At 38.1% G+C, this 20,892-nt stretch overlaps 2 protein-coding genes across 3 annotated transcripts; both read right to left on the bottom strand.

Moving 5' to 3' along the window:
• Positions 1-368: 368 nt before the first annotated feature.
• Positions 369-8,975, bottom strand: LOC129352482 (papilin-like). Its single transcript, XM_055021504.1, has 19 exons — positions 8,915-8,975; positions 8,646-8,722; positions 7,453-7,562; positions 7,076-7,136; positions 6,865-6,967; positions 6,452-6,582; positions 6,038-6,358; positions 5,531-5,707; positions 5,286-5,436; positions 5,129-5,206; positions 4,023-4,128; positions 3,838-3,916; positions 3,286-3,537; positions 2,774-2,950; positions 2,541-2,691; positions 2,390-2,467; positions 1,910-2,066; positions 1,745-1,823; positions 369-1,119 (listed from the first exon to the last, which is right to left on the bottom strand). Exons 2-19 carry the CDS (start codon positions 8,697-8,699, stop codon positions 814-816), a joined length of 2,571 nt encoding a protein of 856 aa, XP_054877479.1. The 5' UTR covers positions 8,700-8,722; positions 8,915-8,975; the 3' UTR covers positions 369-813.
• Positions 8,976-9,288: 313 nt separating this feature from the next.
• LOC129352478 (mRNA export factor GLE1-like) lies at positions 9,289-13,891 on the bottom strand. 2 transcript variants are annotated; one of them, XM_055021499.1, is made up of 2 exons: positions 13,801-13,891; positions 9,289-12,075 (listed from the first exon to the last, which is right to left on the bottom strand). In XM_055021499.1, the coding sequence occupies exon 2, from the start codon at positions 12,008-12,010 to the stop codon at positions 11,579-11,581; it is 432 nt and encodes a 143-aa protein (XP_054877474.1). In that variant the 5' UTR covers positions 12,011-12,075; positions 13,801-13,891; the 3' UTR covers positions 9,289-11,578. The 2 variants fall into 2 exon arrangements, with proteins under 2 accessions (XP_054877474.1, XP_054877475.1); XM_055021500.1 differs by having other exon boundaries at positions 13,808-13,873.
• Between the last annotated feature and the right edge of the window lie 7,001 nt (positions 13,892-20,892).

Here is a 20,892-nt window from a genome sequence, read left to right as displayed (position 1 = left end):
ATGCTTACAATCTTTAATCATTTTCTTCAGAGGAGATTGTTAATATTAATACTATAACAAACTACTCATATAATTTTTTTTAATTATACTAGATCTAAAGACTAATTGCACAAAACTTACTTTTACCAACATATGAACCAACTATTTAAATTATTGTTTGCAGTTTTTAATGCAAGTGTTTGACCCCTTCTTACAAAATTTCCATTAACAGATAATGCATCACTATCACAGATAGACTATCACACCAATTGCAGGAGGATCACATAACACTTTATTTATTGGGCCTACTCACAGTTTTACTGTATGTCAATGACCAACATCACAAAGACATTTGCAAAAGAAAACAAATTAAATGTAAAATCAGGACAAAGATTTGTAAGTACATAATTTATTATGATAAAATCTCATGTTGATTTGACATATAGAATAAGGCAATTTTCTTCAAGTGCCATATGAACAAAATCCTGTCCATCCACATATTCCATTATTAAGTGGGACAGACATATTTAAAACTGAAGGGAAGAACAGAACCTAAAATATAAAAAAGTATTTAGCATACAAGCCAATAACTGGATTTGTAGAACAGCAAGCTTTTCTATTTTGAATGAACAGTTTAATTTCATTTTACTTTTATTATTTTCAGAAACAGTTCTAAAGACTTCAAGAAGCATTTTCATTGGAAAATATCGATTGGAACAATAAAATTGTACGATACTGCTTTGAAAAATATTGTAATTATTTACAATATCTTCAAATTGGTTAAAATAATCTCTACATAACAGTATATATATATTGTATCTTCCAATTCTTTTTCTATTCTGTACGCTGAAGACGTGAGCGCTGAGCCCTTGCCCTTGCAATGCTTCCCAGTGACCCTCTTCTCGACTCCACCCTGGCAGGTGCAGGCCCTCTTGAAATGCCCTCGCACTCCCTCCTGCAAGCTTCCATTGACCTGAAGTTGTTGGCATTGCCATGGCAGCCTCCGTACCAGAACTCCTTGCATTTGCCAGTGCTGTAGTCATACACGAACCGAACCATCCAGTTGTCACATGGACCTTCATCGCGGGGCAGGAGGCAAACATTCCCACCGGATGGATCAGCAGGGCGAGATGGACTCAGCTGTTCAGAAAAAAAAAAAAAACTAATGAAAATTGAGGTTAAGGTTAGAACGCAGAAAGTGGTCTATGTAAATTAACATTGCATACATGTTTTTTTAAATTCTTATATACTTATGTGGGTTTTCACATTTGTTTTCTATTTGTATGTATCATAAGAAGAGGACCAGACTGGAATGAAAAGATAGTTTTTGAGTACATAACAATAACATCAACTGCTCTAGCTGCCAAGAACAACTTGCTAACATCCATCCATTTTCTTACACCCTTATCCCATTGGGGTCAGGAGTGGTCTTGGTGCCTCTCTCCAGCTGTCAATGAGCGAGAGGCGGTGTCACCCTGGTCAGATAGCCAGTCCATTGCAGGGCTAGCATACATTCAAACCTTATAGAGCTCTGCTAATGAGCTAATATTGAAGCCAGGTGTGCTGAAGCAGAGAAACATCTAAAAGTTACAGGACTTTGTCCTTTGAGAACTGGAAGGTGAGGCCATTGATTTAGAGCAATTTTCTTTGTGAATCTTGTGCAGAAACAAATAAAAGCAAAACATCTGTGGAGAATGGTGGAGATGGCTGTTCTTTATGAATTTCACCTCAGTGTGTTAATGTAGGTAATAAATTTCCTTCCTACCTCAGTTGTTTGAAACTCGGGACATCCGGCCCTCCCAACTCCTGGAGCTGGAGTCACTCCATCCAAACAACAGCCATATCTATAAACAATTTCTCTGTTAGAAATGGATAATTTCTTTGGATGTTCTTAACTAGTTTCAAAGCTCAGATGAAGACAGCAGGTTACCTGCTCTGAGCGCAGTCATGTTGTGAGCAGCCCTGTCTCCTGGGTCCAGTTGCAGAGGTGTGGCCATCAGGACAGCAGCCATACAACGACTGAGCACAGTGGGGACCGTACACAGGAGGGTAAGGACCCCGCTCGCTGTATGTGTCTGGCCTTGGAACTAAACCAAGAAAACATGACATCAAACACAATGTACTCATTGTGTTTGATGCCATTGTGTTTGATGCCACCTAAAATGCCACCCAAAATGCCATAGGCTTTTTGTTTTGATTTTGTTTGTGGTCTTCTACATTTGCATATTTGGTCAATATACTATTTATTTGAATTTTCACAAGAGATTAGATCAGAAATGTCAGTGGTTTTGTGTTTTTGTTCGAAAGTTTAGAATGCAACAGAATCAAATAGAAAACCATGTTCACATCTTATTTTCCTGGTAGATCTACCAGCTTCCATGCTAAGAGGTGGAGTGACATTATTACAAACCTGAATGATCTCCTGGTACATGCGGCACAAATCTTCTTGGGCTTTCTCCGGCCTCTGGATTTTGAACACTTGGAACCGCTAAAAAATATTTGAAAAAATTAACACATGAAATAAATACAAAACCAAAGGTTTCAAAAGAGGTTTTTCTCACTTTGTCGTCCTGGACATGGTTGTGTGTTGCATGACTCTACAGAGAGAGGTCTACTAGCTGCTCCACACCGTTCCTCTGGGTAAGGATGGAGATCTGTATCAAAGCAGCCGACCTTCCTCTCTCTTACGCCACCACCACAGCTTCTGGTGCACTGCAAGGACAAAAGACAGAGGATAACAAGGTAGAGATAACAGCAGTAATGATGTGGCGAGGAAGTTTTCCTCTAAACTTACGAGTCCAAACTCTGTCACATGCCAGGAAATGTGCGTGCTACAGGCAGGTCGGCGGCAGGTCTGGACAGAAGCAGGTCTGGCCAGTCCTCTGCAGGCGTGGTCAGCCAGGTGTTCTCCTCTCGCTCCCACACAGACCACCTCCCTTGTCTGCTGCCCTTCCCCACAGGTCACTGAACACTGACAAAGGCAAAACCACATTCCACTGAAATAAGTCCATTTATCTTTTGTCGTCAAATTAGTCAAGATGGTTACAGCATAGACCCTGTAAAACCATCTGTGAATGACTGTTGACAGTTATTGAGAAATAGAAAGCTCTTTCAGCTGAAAGAAAATTTAAAACTGTCAAGAGGATATGCGCAAACAGCATTCTTGTTGGAATTCAGTCATTCAGGCGATATAACCTTAGGAAAAAAAAACCTTACTTTGTACTTCAGTTTTACAACAGTCTATCTTAGGGTGATGGTTTACCAATCCATGCGATAGTTAGACCATAATTTAGAGTAAGAACGAACCCCACTGAAGCTGGAGACACTGTACTCTGCAGCAGCACAAGGGTGTCTGTTGCAAGGCTGCTGACTGACTGGCCTGTGCAGTCGTTGGGCGATGCAGTAGGACTCGTCCACCACTCTGGGGTTTGATGGGTCCTGAACCAAACACTCCACGCTGCGGTACTGCACACCTCCATCACAGGAGGCAGAGCACTCGCTGTACACTCCAGCCCTGTAGATGTATGTAAGCGTCTCTCTTGGACTGCTGTCATAACCCTGTCGTCACATCAAATAAAGTCAGATGAATCGAACAGGTCACTTCAATGGAGCACACTTTGATACTGGAAGCTGAACAATTTTCATTTCATTTCCTAATTTAGTTTTTGTTTTCTTCTCTTTGAATTATTGCCAATATAGATGAGTTAATTAAGGTCACTGTTGTTTTATGATCTCTTTGGGTATTTATACTAGTTGCCATGTAGGTGGCACTGTATTGTCTGAAGTCCAATGAATTGACTTTTATGCAAATTGACAAAATATATAGGTCTAACCAAAACAACTGAATTTGAGTCTTACCCCAGGTGTTTGGTACCCAGGACATCCAGCCATTCCAAACCCTCGAGCTGGTGTCACACCATCTAAACAGCAGCCATATCTGAGGATGAGAAGGACTTTCTGTTATAGAAAACATTTAACAGGTACAAAGCAACTTACTTTAGACAAATACTGGTTTAAATGACAGAATCCAGAAAGCACATTACCTGCTACGAACACAGTCATCTTGTGTACAGCCCTGGTTCCTGGGTCCAGTTGCAGGTGTGTGGCCATCAGGACAGCATCCATACAGTGACTGCACACAAGGTTGACCTAACACAAGAGGGTAGGATGACAATGTCACTGACTGTGGCTGTTCTTAAATCCAAAGTAATCTGCATTGGAAATAACCATTAACTCTATCAATATCAAGAGGAGATTCTGCCATCATTTAGCGGAAAATAAATGTTTAATTTTTTATGAAAGCTATTTAAAAATCAGATACTAATCATAACTTTTAGAATAAGTAAGTAACCAGAAAAAGTTGCTTCTTAGGGGCCCCTGACCAGCTAGTTCCCCGAGGAATACTTGACCTTTCAGAATAATTATTTTGAAAACAAAATTTATACTGCTGAACTTAATATTTCTTTGTAGGTCCACAAATAAAAGAAAAGTTGCAAAATTTTAAAATCTTCAATAAACACGTGATTACTGAAGAGTTAAAAGACCCAACAAGGGTAATTATTGTGATCATAAGGACGAAAAATCTTGTTATTTTAACATCGTAATTTCAACTGTAACCATCTGTGACTGCAAAAAAAGTAAAAAAAAGAAAAACAATTTGTTTCTAAACACAACCATATTAATTAGTTTCTTGTTCCTAACTTGGCTCAGTCAATACTGAAACCTTGTATCAGTATCTACAGGGAAAAAATACTTTCCTTTACAAATTATTTGCTGCCATTTATTTAAGTTTAATTTCACTCAAGTTCAAAGATTTATATTATTTATAATCTGGTGGTTGGTGGTAAATAGGGTTAAACAGAAGAGGTTCTCCAAGTCAAATTTTGCTTAAATTTATGCAGGAAGTAATGAAAAATGTGGTCTTTCTATTTGTTTTTATAGAGAGTTTTGGTCATTGACGGGCAAGAAAGCAGCAACAATAGACACATTTTAATTGCCTGAAAAATATATATTTTACTGATGCGTTAAATAAATCTGACTACACTTTAGCTTTTTTTTTATTGTTTTTGCTTATGAGTTTTTAGTTTACGAATAATTTAGAGACATACAGGCAAAAGACAGAAGTGAAAGGAGATACAGTGTAACAAACCTGATTGTTCCCCTGGAACGTGGGGCACAAACCTTATGGTATCTCTACCAGCCCCTGAGTTCTGGATGCTTGGAACCGCTGGAGAAAAACAAGGCTATAATGGCTGAAAAGCACAAATATTCCAACCAAAACACACCACAGACAACTTTTAGCTCACTTTGTGGTCTGTTACAGGGCTGTGCATTGCATGTTTCAACAGATATGGGTCTGCTGTCAAATCCACATTGATCCTCAGAGAAGGGATTCAGATCTGCATCAAAACAGCCAACCTTCCTCTCCCTCACACCACCTCCACAGCTTCTAGAGCACTGTGGGTTTAAGACGAGTTGTTAATGCTGAAATACTTATGCGGATTAAGTTTTTTTAACAATGCATTTGCAGAGACATTCCTCTTAAACTTACAAGTCCAAACTCTGTCACATGCCAGGAAATGTGTGTGTGACAGGCAGGTCGGCGGCAGGTCTGGACAGAAGCAGGTCTTGCCAGTCCTCTGCAGGCGTGGTCAGCCAGGTGTTCTCCTCTCGCTCCCACACAGACCACCTCCCTCGTCTGCTGCCCTTCCCCACAGGTCACTGAACACTGACAACCAATTACAGATTCAAACTGACCGTCTATGTAGTTACGTTATAACAAAATGTATTTACTACAATGGTGCTTTAATTTGTTATATTCTTAGGTTAAAAACATAAACTTATGTGGAGCTGTGTTTTTGTAGAGAAAAATTTCAAAAGGTCCTCAAATAAAGACCAAATGCAAATGCACACCAGACTTTTCAGGTTTTCATTTATTAAGTGGCTTTTTTGTTTCAAGGCACTGTAAGTGAAAGTCCAAGACTGACAAAGAAAGTACAGCATTAACTTTATTCTAGCTTCTGACACCTATCAAAGGTCCACACTGTGAGATACAAACCACACTGAAGCTGGAGACGCTGAACTCTGCTGCAGCACATGGACGCATGTTGCACGCCTGCTGACTCTGTGGCCTCTGCAGACGCTGTGTGATGCAGTATGACTCATCAACCACGTGGGGGTTTGATGGGTCCTGGACCCAGCACTCCACGCTGCGGTACTGCATGCCTCCGTCGCAGGTGGCAGAGCAGTCCCCATAAACCCCGGCCCTGTAAATGTATGTGCGTGTCTCTCTTGGATGCGGGGAAACAGCAACAGGAGCAGAGGAGTGGACAGAGACTGTGTCGTTATCCAAGCCCATAAACTCTCTATGGTCCAATAGCTGGAAAGAGACAAAATATCAACAGTATGACAAATAAGTTTCGGTGTGAAGTCCTTGAAATGGAAAACTACATAAGTGGGCTTCAAATCTTACCCGACAAACTCCATCAACACAGATGTCAGTGCGCCCCACATAGCATGGGGTCCCATCCACCACTGTGGGCCTGTGGCGGTAGAAGAAGTTTTGTCCCCTTGGTACACAGTTTAGCTCACATGGATTAGAAGCTGGAATATTAAAGGAATAATCAGCAACATGCTGAATCAGAAGCTTTACACACTTTATTCCTGGAATACTGTGTAATTTGAAACAAAACATCGTATACTGTAATCCCCACTATGCTTGTCATCAACATTTCAGTTAAACTTTTACATAGCAGAATATTTATGAAATATTAATCCAACTCTGTGTTAAAAATTCAAACTTCAAAGCAGAAAAGTTTCTGTGAAAACTTTTCTTTCTTCTTGATGTTGGCGATAGATTTTAAGAGACTCTAACAGAGACTGTACCTCCATAATAAGGCACCCATGTGTGTCGTTTTCCTTGAAAGTCCATTCTGTCAAACTCTGAACATTGTTCCTCCCTGAAGTCTCTTGATCCAACTGGGCAGGCCTGTCACAACAAAAACAAACACTGTATATATAAATATTTCACATTGTGTTCCTATGTGCACTGAGTTTTTTTTTTTTTTTTTTTTTTTTAAGGAGTTAATGTAATTACATGAGTATTACAGGTGAGGAATGATTTGGAGGATCCTACACAGTTGTGTCCCCCATCTGTCCTGCAGGAGAGAAATTATATTATATTATATTATATTATATTATATTATATTATATTATATTATATTATATTATATTATATTATATTATATTATGTTATGTTATATTATATTATATTATATTATATTATATTATATTATATTGTATTATATTATATTATATTATATTATATTATATTATATTATATTATATTATATTATATTATATTATATTATATTATATTATATTATATTATATTATATTATATTATATTATATTATATTATATTATATTATATTATATCGTATTAGTCTCACTGTAAATGTTTAAATATCCTACCTTGAAGTAATACATCTCCTGGTTCTCATTGCCACTCCGGTGCCGCAGGTTCGGCTGCAAGGGCCATAGGGCCCAAATTCTCCCCAGTAGTCATTTACCGGCTGTGTCACCTGCCAAAATAAATGCATAAATAAAAAAATGGATATGCAGTTACATTTCTAAAATACATTGGGTTTTCGTGTTGCCTCTTTGTGCCGCCTCTGGAACACACGCTGCTTCCCTCGCACCAAATCCAAGCAACCGCAAGCCAATAAGCCAAAGTGTGAGAGCACAATGAGACTAAAATAGAAGCTGGAACTTGAAACCACAAACCAACCCCTGTGTGTTGCATGATGAATATACAAACTTACTCCTCGGCACATAATCACAACCACTTGTGTGATGACAAGAAAAGCACACTTTACTCTAAAAACTTAACGTACAAGTAAAATATTTTAGTAAAAGTGTCACTTTAGTTTTCATTTGTGAAATTGTCTTATTATCCAGAATATTTTAGACTATGATGATTTGAGGAAAACAAAATCTTATCTAGACAAATTAGTATTGTTTGTACACTTAATCCTGAATCTGAATAGGTCTGTTTAAAAGGGAACTTAAGCTGAAAGGCACCCGAATGTGGCCTTACTAACTGGGGTAGAAGACGTTCTCCCTGTGTCAATGTGGCTTTTTTCTACAGATGGATGGATGGATGGATGGATGGATGGATGGATGGATGGATGGATGGATGGATGGATGGATGGATGGATGGATGGATGGATGGATGGATGGATGGATGGATGGATGGATGGATGGATGGATGGATGGATGGATGGATGGATGGATGGATGGATGGATGGATGGATGGATGGATGGATGGATGGATGGATGGATGGATGGATGGATGTCACTGACATTAGCAGTGACAATTTTTTTTCCCCTTTAAACTGCACAATACCTTTTTACCTAGTGTGGATATAACTAGCAGTAGCAGGATGTAAGTACAAAATTACAACAAATCAAAACATATTTTATTCTACATTTTAAAACTGCATATGAAATAAAATACTCATACTACTTTATTTTAATTAAAAAAATGTAATCCATAAGTACTTGGTTTATTTTTTCAGTTTTAGTTCAAACTGTATATAGAACTATTATTGACTCAAGCATGGAGTTAGATGTAGTTAACAAAACATGTTAAAAATGAGACTTACTGTAAAAGTAGGAACAACCAGCTGCAGGATGCCAAGGACTTGCAGGATGTTCATGTTCACCAAAAGACTCTCATAAACTATCAATGAGAAAAGCTGCTAAAGAACTCAAATATCAATGCAAAGACGTGCAAGCAGGCACACGACTTTTGTCATCACTGGTTCACCATAATTTTCATCCACATCTGGAAGTGATTTATTTGGTGATGCTGAATAAATATCATTTTTACAAGAGAGAGGTGAAAATGTGTTTAAAGGTAATGTTGCCTTACCTTGTTTAAGGGAATCCTCAGCTGGTAGATCAGCACCACAGAAGAACGTGGATCTACAAGATGAAAGACGGCACAGACGCACTGATTTCTATCTTCTCATCTGGTCTGCTTGCCAAAACCGCAGCCCAGAAAGTGTCAAGTTACAACCATTCAAGAAGACTTTCTTTTTCCAGAAAAAAAGTTTTTTTTTGCTTCTGTTTTTAGCACTGTGCATATACATCCCCATACAAAGGATTTGCCCTGTTATATGCAGGATTGCATGCACCTTAAATGTTTAGAGTTTTATTTTTAAATTGAATATAATACGAAATAAACGTAAAACACAGTTTTCAAATAATTTATAATGCAAATGGATTTAACAAACCAACTTTAAATCAAAATCAAATCAAATTTTATTTGTATAGCACATTTCAGTAGCAAGGCATTTCAAAGTGCTTTACATCATAAACACAAGAACACAAAGTCATGCAACATATAATAGACAATACATTGTTACGTATTACATTTCAAATACAATTCTAAACAGGTGTGTTTTTAGTTGCGATTTAAAGGAAGTCAGGGTTTGCCCTCTGAAAACATAATTGTGTCTCTTCCCAAATGACAAATCACCTGAGGTTAGCTGTATTCTTTGGTTTAATAACATTAACCACACTCAGGCCTGACAACTGTAGAAAACACCTAAATAGTCTGACCAAACAATTTCAAACTGAAGTTAAATGTAACTAAATATCCTCTAATTTCACATTTTTATCCCCTTTTCTGCACATTTAAAATATTTTTTAATTCCTTAACATAAAAATCTCACTAAAACTTTCATATGTCATTTATTTTGAACATTTATGTTTTCTTTCAGTATTAAACAACCTGAATGTTCCCCTCTGCTGTCATCGTTTGTTAGTTTTCAGAGGTTGTAAAGTTTAATAAAAATAATAATCAAGTAAAATCTAAACAATTCCCTGCTTCCACATCCTTTACCAATACTCTGAACTACATATAGTAAACACCCATAAAGCCCCCAATAATAGTAACTGGGTTGAAAGCTTTATTTCAGTTTAAACAATTGCATATACATTCGTATAATAAAAAATATCTGATATAAAGGCTAAAAGATTTTGAAAACAAACAAATCAGAACGTTCCTCAGAAATGTAAAAGGAGATGAGAAAGTAAGTCATTGGCATCTATAAAAGTGGAAATAGTTACCCTCCAAATCATACTGCGAACCTATTTCCAAGGATGTCCTGAAACATGGCAGTGGTTGTATTATGAATGAGAGCTGCTTTGCCTCTTCAAAGCCTGGATCACCTGCCTTAATTGATGATGCCATGAATTATTCCTTCTGTCAGATAATCCTAAAGATGAGTGTTGGATCATAATTTCATGACTTTAAGCTTCCGCAAAGATGATGATCTGAAACTGCCCATCTCTGATCTAAATTAATGTTACAGTGCCGAAGTCAAAGACTGGAATTAAATTCACTTGAGATGCTGCAGCAAAAACTCAGACAGGCCGTCCAGCATTTGTAATCCTCAGACGTGGCTATAGTAAAAGAATTAAAAGTGGACCAAAATCAGTCCATGGTATCTAAAGTACTCATTGGTAACTATGGGAAACACTTGATGACAGCTGTTGCTTCCAGAGTGGTTATGAGGATTAAGGGGGAAATTCCTTTTTCAAACATAGCCAGGCTGGTTTGAATTGCTTTTTCCTCTTAATAACTAAAATTATCATTGGAAAACAAAATTTCCTATTTATTTAGATTATAAGTAAAACATTTATTGTGTGACCAAAAAAAGAAAAAGCTGTGTGGAGGAGGGAGAATACTTTTTTATAATGCTGCTATCATCGAAAATTTAATTCAACAGGGTTCTTCACACCAAATGACTTCTGACACCTAACATTTATTGGTTACACATATACTTGTTGCAGATTGAACAGCAATCACTGGATATATTATGAAACCCATCTTAGAAAAATAAAGTAAAATATAGCCGTAACTTTCCATTGCTTCCCATTGATTTATTCCTTACTGTTTTTTACAGCCCATTCTGACCACTGATTGTCCCTTTTGCACATCTCAAAACCACTAAACACAGCCCATTAAGTCACAGCAGTGGAGCTGGGGGAGGAAAACATTGCTTTTATGCTTTGGTTAGTTTATTTTAGTTGGAAACCGCAGGGACGCAGTCTGAAACATATATCAAGGGAAGGCAAAAGACAGCAACATTCTTGTGTCTTTCTGGCTTAAAAACATTGAATGCAAATTTTTACATCTCCAAAACTATCAAGACATATTACTTACTGAAGCAAATTATGTTTATGTAGCACAAACTGGGCCAAAGTGAAGTCTGAACTTCAAATGTATATCTGAGTACAAAGCAGTTGCAATGGCACAAAAAATTGTATGATGGTGTTTACAACAAATGTATGATTTATTACTATTGCAGCTTTCTATAAATAACATTTATTTTTAAAGACTTAAATTGATTGTCACTCATTGTGGTTGTCAGATATAAACTAAAAGCAACAATTTTCACTTCAAACAAGCCTTACTTCACATGTCAGCAACTCAAAAATTGCGTCTCACACAGTCAGAGTCCAAACCACCACCCCACACAGTGCATTCATCCCACAACTGAAAACAGGGTTCATCCCTTCCGCTGTCTCAAAACTGCCGGCTCAGTCTCTGCGTTTCCTTCTCCTTGGCTTCAAAGGCGCTCTTGGTGCCTAACAGTTCCTCCACCGAGTCCACTATGTCCTGCATTTCCCGGGCCATTTCAGCGTAGCTCTCCTTCAGCTCCTCCTGCTGCTGCTTCAGATCTGCCGTTGCCTGCATCAGCTCCGAGGCCTGAAAGCTGCACTGGTTCCTGAGGTCTTCCACATCCGTCAGCAGCGTCTCCATGCTCTTCAGCACCTGCTCCAGACGGTCTGCGGCCAACTCGAACTCTGACGTGTCCTGGAAAAGGGTGTCGAAGTTGGAGTTTTCCAGTGACTCCAGCTTGATTTCAGGCTCTGAATCCTCCTTTGTCTCTTCCTTCCTTTCTTTCTCTTCCTTCTCTTCCTTCTCATTTTCCTCTGATTTTGACACTTTCTCCATGATCCTCCTGATGTATAAACTCTCAACCAACCAACAGGGCAGTCAAATTTCACCAAAACAGATATCTGTAAATAAAAGGAATCATTTAGCTTAAAAGGAAAACAGTGAAATAAATACTGAAAAGCAACGTAAAGTAGCAGGACTGCTTCTGCTCCCTTACACTCTATTAGATAGTGAGGAGTTTATCCCCTTACAGAGTGGGGTAAAGAGGCCATTCTGTGTAATCTCATTTTCTTCTGCACCTGCGTGTTCAGTGTATTTGTGCACAGGTGTCAGTGTATTTCTGTCCAACTGCTCGTTCACTGCCTTGCAAAAGAACCATAATCCAGTTTTGGGCAGCGGGCCCAAGCAATGCCCCTACTGGGGCTCTGATGAGCAGCAGGCTGTACGTGAGATTACGTAGCATCTCCGACCTGCCTGACCGCTTTTACTGTCTGAGGGGAAAGATTAGCTCTGTCCTCGTAGAGCTACCTCTGACTGGTCTTAGGACACACACACACACACACACACACCCACACACCCCCACACACACACACACACACACACACACACACGCACACACACACAACATGCAGCGACCTCTGCTCCACTGTGAGGATAATTTCTGTGAACTGTGGAGGAATTACAGTCACATTACTTTGTGTTACAGGTATTTTGAGTGTCCAAAAGCATTCTCCTGGAATATTTTCACCTTTTGCCACAAAGCCGTCACAAACTTCCATATTTGGCAGCATATTGCCTGTTTTTTCCTTGTCATAGTTATGTATCCTAATAGAACACACTGCAGTTTGAGATTTTAATGGCAAATAAAAAAAACAGTAAAAAAAATAAACAATTAAAAAAGTTCAGGAGTTAAAAAGGACACACCAAGACCTCTTACATATTTTTAAATCCTCAAAAATTACATCTGAGTATTTTTAATTTTCTGTTCTCCATCAATATTTTCAAAAACAGGAACAATGGAGCACAGGGTTTCTTCAGTCAAACAGAGCTTAATAAATATAAGATAGAAGTTTTAAAATAGATTTTTGTGCAAAATATATTTATATTAACTCTACTTACTACCATTATAAGAAAACTGAGAAAACTTTTTAGATTGTACAATCCGGAGTACTTTACTTGCTCAAAGCATGAATCTGTCAAACAAGAAAAACAAACTGCTGCAATATTTGATCACGTGTCCTAAAACCATTTAAAGAGCCAGCAAAAGAAGCTGCTCTTTAAATGGCTGTAAAGATAACGAGTTTACATGATGAGCTCACCTCCCCAAAACTCTTATCAAAGCAATACAACTTGCTCTAAAGAGGCCAACGCCAGGGGAAACGCTTCTTAATCTCCAAGTGGCTCAAAATACAGACATTTAAGTCTTAGTTATGTCAAAAGGAATAATTAATTTGCGACAAAAGTTTTGGTTCCACTGAATATTATTCACTGAAAACAGGGATATTGTTTGTGTAAGATTTAAAAAGTTGAGTCCATTTTAAATATTACTGTTATATAATGCAATCCAGAAGAAAGAACTTTTTTTTTTTTTTTACAAGGAAATAGTTCTAGTAATGAGACAGTGATGGCCTATATATCTCACAAATGGACAGGTTTACCTGACATGATCAAACTTCGACAAAACATCACACACTACCTATTATTAGTTGTCCTATTTGACTGAGCAATAGTAATAAACATTTTTTACTAAAAGACCTCCACTGCGCTTTTTAATGTTTCTTTCTGTTATATTGAAAATCTAGAATTATAAAATATATTTTCAGACAAACCAAAATTAAGTCAATCACCTCTTACTGGTTTCCGATGCTAATGATGAGCAACCAAGGTCAACCCTCAGAGTGAAAGTGTTGTCAGTGAATGAAGCAGCTGACTCTCTTCTCTCTCTCTCTCTCTCTCTCTGTCTCACTCTTGCTCGCTCTCTCTTTCTCTCTCTTCCCCGTCTCTCTCTCTTACTTTTCCTCTCTTCTCTTAAAATGAACCCCAACATTCGTCCTCCCCCAAAAACATGTTTACATTTTTATTAACTTACATAAATGTTTAAAAATATGTTTTCACTTTATTGTGGCAATGAAAATCACAAATATACATACTTAAATTGTCTTATATGTAGGTTGATAAAATGTGGAAAGCAATGTGGGATGTGAGTACTTTCTGGAAAACTATTTAACACTGGTAGTTCTTTGAAATTATAGGCCCCTTCCTGAAGAGACATGATTCATTTTACAGCAAACCAAATGATGAATACTAAATATTTTTGTACAGTATTCATTGATTTGATGCCACTGAGAGACAATAAAATGCATCATGTTATGAGCATCTTATCTGAATTTCAGCCCAACCGTTTTGCAGTTCATTAACGTTTCCACGTGGGGGCGCCCTAAGGACTCCTAACTTTCAATGCTTCTCCAAACTGTTCAAGGAGATTTCTGAGGGCAGGCGTTTCCACTTGAATAAAACACACTACCTGCTGTTATTTTTTTATTTATTTTTTCTTGCTTGTGTGTATTTTCTTTACCTAACATTGTGGGTGTGAATATGAATATTTAAAACAAAGTAAAGATCGGTTGGCAGCAGCAAACTCTCCAAGAGGCCATGCCCAAGCTTCATGAGCCTCAACATGTGTAACTATTTAAGTGTCAACATGTGGATTCCTGTGTGCTTCTGTGTATTGAGAATGCTGTGTGGGGGTTCAGGGGTATGGATTATTTCGCTTGGAGTCTTATTCAGAGCGGCCAATCAAGCGTGAGGCACAGAGGAGAAAGGGGGCATTGTTGCAGCCTCAGAAAATAGATTCAATCACAGAGTCTCAACAGGAACACGCTTCCAACAACTGCCTGACCCTTTAAACTCATGACTTTTCTTTGTAGCTCTGTGAATGTATCTATCAATTCACTTGCTGTTTGAAATTATATGTGGTTTGTGTTAGTTGTGCAAGAATCAAAATAGGCCAAAGCTTGTTTGACAAGATTACTTGGTTTCTGCTTCTGGTTTTAAACTCAAAATGTAACCATATGAATACTGGATGAATTATCACCCAGATGCTCATAGGCTCTCCTCTGGAGTCTCAAGTCGATGAGAGAGTTGCTGCAGTTCCTTTCTCCTCATGACTGTTTCTAGTGTCAACTGGGAATACATGTGCCCAAGATTTATGAATGTCCATTTGCTGTTGTTGAGGGGATTGTGGTCAATACTTGAGACATGAAGTTATTGATGGGGTCATTTCTAAAGGGACACAGAGCAAGGACTTGCATCTCACTGAAGTAGGTCATTTTAATAGGAATGAGGGCTCGGGATTGCAGGTTTGCTCAACAAAATATGTATGTGTACATATAAATATACAAAACCTGGACACTTAACAAAAAATGTGAACTGCTATGGTTGAGAAGGCCAAAACAAGAGCATCTCTATCCTCGATAACGGCAGTTCTGCAAAACCATAGTCTTTCAACTCATTCCAGCTGCCCACATGGATGACTCAACCATCTTTTAGAAAAAGGAAACATTTAAATGGTCAAAGGACACAAAGACGAAGGTAACTGGTCACAGTGTTGAAAGTATTTTTGGAGGATCCAAGAGGGGCTTTCAAAGAACTCCACACTTCTGCTATGGTGGCAGAATCATGATGAAGGATTATACTGGTACTAGGACGAAGTGGATGAAATTCAGCAACTTGTTAATTAGAGGCATTCATGTTTAGTTCATTTATTAATTAGTTTATCAAGGCATTAAAAAGGATTCACCATAGTAATATATCTAAGGTAAGTGCTTAAAAAGTTTCAACCTTTACATCAAGATTGGTTTCCTTAAGATGTTGCAGTTTCCAGTAAATGGGTGGGATCCTTGGTCTCGTCCCTTCAGGGAAGTAGGAGTGCATGAATTTCTAATGCCTCAGTCAGACCTCCCTTGCTTTGATTTAAAGCCAGAGCGCTTCCTCACTGCTGAGAAAGAAATAACAATGTGCTTTTTTTTCCTGCACTTTGCACTGAAACCAGATTCTTACAAAATGTTGCTTGAGGCGGAGGACTTTAAATATTTACTTCCAGAACAGAACCAGATTGGGTAAAATGTGTGATTTATGGCATGCAATTTTGGCAGCTGCCGAAAACAAAATAAGTTGACTCATTTTACTGGTATGGTATCACTTGTGTTGCTTGGTTTCTTGGCTATGAATGCAGTCTTTTAAACTCTGTCTAACAATGCGGCCTGGTCGGCAGACTATGTGAGAGGGAATCGGAGACAGGAGAGCTGATCCAGATCGAAAAACCTTGGATGATACTAGAAGTTTCCTTGTTCCACTCCTGAGCGGAATGCATTAAGCAGATCCTCTGATGACTCGTGCCTTTTATAAATGTCTAATGTGTCCAGAGTGTCTGTCGAGTGAGACATTCGGGCCTGTTCGTGATAAGTGATACATCTGACACTGATCTGCTCACCAGCCCAGAGCGCTTCATTGTTTGGGTCCCCTGCTGCACCTGATCCGAACTGTTTTCCAGAACTGAACTCCCTTTACAGAGCTTTGATTGTTTCATATTCCTTCCACATTCTTGGGCATGTAGCCTGTCCTTTGTGTACACTTCAGCACATATGCAGTCGCACATTGCAGTAACATTCACCTCAAATCCTTTTTTTTTTTCTTTCTCAAAAAGAGGTAACAGGATCTTCAACACATACAGTGATGTGGATTACTCAGGAACTGGCCCCCCAAAAACGAAGGAATAAAAATGGGAAAACTGGATTTTTAATTTCCTTTAAAATCTTCTGTGCTCCACTAATCCATGTGTAATGCAGACTTCATGCTATATTTGCTCAATAAATTGCTGCTTCATATACCAGGGAGCAGTAAGTCCTATGAGCAGAGACTTGAAAAGCTTATGAAAGTGATTTCCACATTTTTCTTAAAAAGCATTATGAAGTCTCATTTAGCATGCTCTGAACAACAATGTGATTCAAAAGCTCTCTAAAATATTTGTTCTAACCACAAAAGTAAACCTCTAATGTGTTTCTCTGCACAATATTTTGTTTGATATAAACACCTGTGTTTTCTTTTGATACAATTTTTGGATATACTGCAATGTATCTGCCAGGACCTCATTTACCCAAATCAGGCAGGGAAATGGGTTTTGGACACCAGGGAAATCTGGTATGCCTCTGCTGCTCTCACAGCTAATTTGAGTGTGAACTAATTGGATGGCTAACTTTAGCAAAGGGACAGCCTAGTTCCATCCATCCGCTATCAACAGAGTACGGAGGTGGGGATGGAGAGGAGCATGCTGGTGATGTCCGAGCTCATTCCACAATGTTTCAGCAATAACTTTTATCTGGGAAGCCTGTGTCCAGATCCAGAGTTAGAGTTAGTGTCTAGTTTATTCCTATACATTTTATCCTGGTAAATAAAATAAAGAAATCCTCTGAAACCCTGATTGATCGAGACACACAGCACTTTTGAAATGTTAATTGTATGAACGGTGTCCTCTTTGTGGCAGATGAAAAAAAAGTTTGACAAAATTGAACCAGACATTCACAGATCATTTTAAGTTCAGGATGAGAAACTAACAGCTTCTCATTTGCAGCTGACCCCACAACTGCCTCTATCTTGTCTTTGTGTTGCTTCAAAGGTCTTGTCTCTCATAATGCATGTGTGCTGAGGTTAAGTGGGTGAATGGGGCTGTTTTCTTCTCTGACTCATGTGCTTGTGAAGTAAAAGGAAGATGTATGGATAAAGATGAAGACTGTAGGAAACTATGGGTCATGTTTCTGAGACTCACTGATCACATATGAGTAACAGCTGGAGAAAACATGGAGCACATTAGGACCCCTGTTACTAATATATGTGTATATTCTTCCTTAATTATAATCTTGATTCTAAGATTTTGAGTCAGGGTAAATTACTATAACTGCTCACTCTCAGGCCTGTTTTATACATATGAAACCAGGATAGTGAAACTCTTGAAATCAAATTCTGTCTTATGTTTGGTGTAGCAGTAGCCATCTGGCAACTGCTTTGAAACTTTTCTAGATGTACCTCTGACACTCACACAGAAAATGACTGATCTGGATCCATTCGACTAACTGATATCACTTCAAAGTAAAAGAAGCTTTAAACAAAATCCTGCTAATGCAATCATTTTTAAAAAATGTATTATGTTGAAGATTTTTTGCTTGTTTTTGATAAATTGCCTGAAGGAAGACGAAAATTTCTCTGGGTGCCACAATACCTGTGGGGTTTAAATATTGCACCCCATATGTGGATTCGGGGCTCAGTGGGAATGCTTACTTTAAACAACCAGCACTATTGTCAAAAATGTTGGTGATGGCCACACTTCTGACTCGGTGTCAGTGAGAAGAAGAAAGTGAATAAATGGAACTGAAAAAATAGAAATGTGGATCTATTTTTACATTCCCTTGACAGCTGGCATTTTTCAGGATAATTATTTCAGTGGATTCTTATCAGGTCTAGACAACTTTTACACAGGTTAGTTATGTAACTTTAAAAAAAAAGAAGAAAATCATTAGTACTTGGTGCATTTTTCTTCTATGAACAAAGTGATTTGTCAAAATGCTCACTCCAGAAGGTCAGACGCTAATGGATTAAGTGCCTGCGGGTTTGTCTGTGCTCCTACCATGCTAACACCTTATTACATCACACCAAAAGGCAGAAATCTTTTCCATTACCTCTTTTCTATCGAATGGGATCTGTGAGCTCGCATGGGAGGAAATCTGAATGTTAAATACTGATAAAGCATGTTCTGAATATTATCTGATTGTTTTCTTGATGTGTACCATGACATCTGCTTGATCTGCCGGCAGCACCTTTCAAACACCAGCTCATTCTCATAATGCTGAGTTTTTCGTGATATAGTAAGATGCAATGTGTTTCCAACAGCTTCTGTGAGGACATAATGACAGACTTACAGTGGTGTCTCCTTGTGCCAATCAGATAATCTCTATCTGTCTTTCTGTTTCACAGAATGTGAGTACCTAAGAGGGCGAGGCTGTGAGCAGACGTTCGGGAGATTCAGAAATCTCTCATGCAAACATAGAGATCCCCTTGGAAATTTATCTTTTTTCCAAAATGATATAGATCCTCAAACAAACTTTTATCTTTAACCTGTGTAAAAATAACAATGCAGTTTTGAAATGGGTTTCCTTCATGAAGGGAAATTGCTATCCAAGCTAACCTGGCTCTGTATGAGAAGAAATCATTGCACCTGCACAGTCTGATTAAGGTCATTCCCCAACATTCAATGAATTTCTGCAGAGCTTTGAATTATTATTTTGCTGCATAACCCAAGTGTACTTGGAAAAAGTTCGACTTTTGTCAGATCAGTCCAAGAAATATTTTCCGAAAAGTGTTGGGGATCATCAAGATCCGTTTTGGCAGATGCAAATCTGGCCTCTGTATTCTTTTTGGTCAACGGTGGTTTTGGCTTTGGAACTCTCCCATGGAGGCCAATTTCTTTCTCTTGAATCATGAACACTGACCTTAACATAAATAAGTATTTTAGATATCCTGCTTCTTTTGGGACATCCTGGATGTGTTGTTGACAATCTTTAGGGGTAATTTTAGAAGACCAGCCTGTGTTTGGAAGGTTTACCAATGTTCCACAGTTTCTCCATTCATGGATACTGGCTTTTGTTGGAGCCAGTGTTGTTGATTTTTAAGCGTTTCAAATCTTTTTTTTTTTTTTTTTATTTTACTTTTGAACTTCTTCAGATTAGGACAATATTTTTTTTGCTATCTTTTTTAAGCCACAAATACTTTTGAGTAATGACAAAATGATCTCTTTTTCACCACCACTATAGGATTTTCTGTATATTTAACATCTCACTCATTTGTCAAAAGCACAATCGCCCACCCTTTATTTTCCCAGCACATCAGCATTGATAGAGTGGGTGCAAATGGGCAGTGATCTGAAATGACATTACACACCATCTTAGGCATTTCCTGTGGCGTTTCCTGCTTTCTCCACAACTTCATGTGCAAATGTCAATTAATCCTGCCAAACTTAGCAGATTTTTGCCAGCATCCAGCACAACAAAGGCTTTCTCTCTCTCTCTCTCTCTCTGTCTCTCCCTATCTTTCTCTTTTTCTCTCCCTCTGTGTCTTTCTCTCTTTCTCTTAGAGTTCGCACAATGGACTGAAAAGAACAAAGTGGAGCTTCCAGTTATTCACAGGTGATGAAATTGAACTTTGGAGGCAAATATCTTGATTTAATTATGGTACAAGAAAGGTTGACAATATGAGAAAAATGTTACAAATTCAGTAATATGATTGCTAATTCTTCTGTTTCTGCCTTGTCTGTAAGATTTGAATAAAAGTAAATACTCTGCCTTGCACACATGTGTCATAAAATGATTACAAAAAGACTCTGTCTAATCCATAATACGTTTTGTTGTGACTGTCCTCATTTTTCTTTCAATTACACCCTGCTTGCAGGAGATCTAAATTACTGCTCCTATTTTTAGCATTTCATCTGTCAAATTGCCCTTTGACACAATAAACACCAGACATCATTTATCTCATGCAGCATGACACAGATCAACAATGTTCCCCAAAGACTCCACAGACAAGATCTCTCTCAAACATTCTCACGGCACATATCATCATGCAAGTGAGAGGAGTCACCACCCAAGAGAAACTGTAGAATCAGACTAAATTCAGACTTGAAAGCTTTCTTTTTAATAAATCTCAAATATCTGATGACCTAGATATTTTTGCTTTAGGTTTCGGATGCTGGAGGAAGTACTTATAACGTTTCTAAATTGTTCTATTCTCCATATATGTACTTGCAAATACCTTTCAGTATCTTGTTTTCTTTCAATAGAAAGTAATATTAAAATGTGCATCTCTGCTGCATTCCTGGATGATACCATTAAAGT

The sequence above is a fragment of the Poeciliopsis prolifica genome, unplaced genomic scaffold, assembly GCF_027474105.1.
Source record: "Poeciliopsis prolifica strain line A6 unplaced genomic scaffold, Auburn_PproV2 SCAFFOLD076, whole genome shotgun sequence".
Lineage (NCBI taxonomy): Eukaryota > Metazoa > Chordata > Actinopteri > Cyprinodontiformes > Poeciliidae > Poeciliopsis > Poeciliopsis prolifica.
This window is presented reverse-complemented; position numbering and strand designations above follow the sequence as displayed.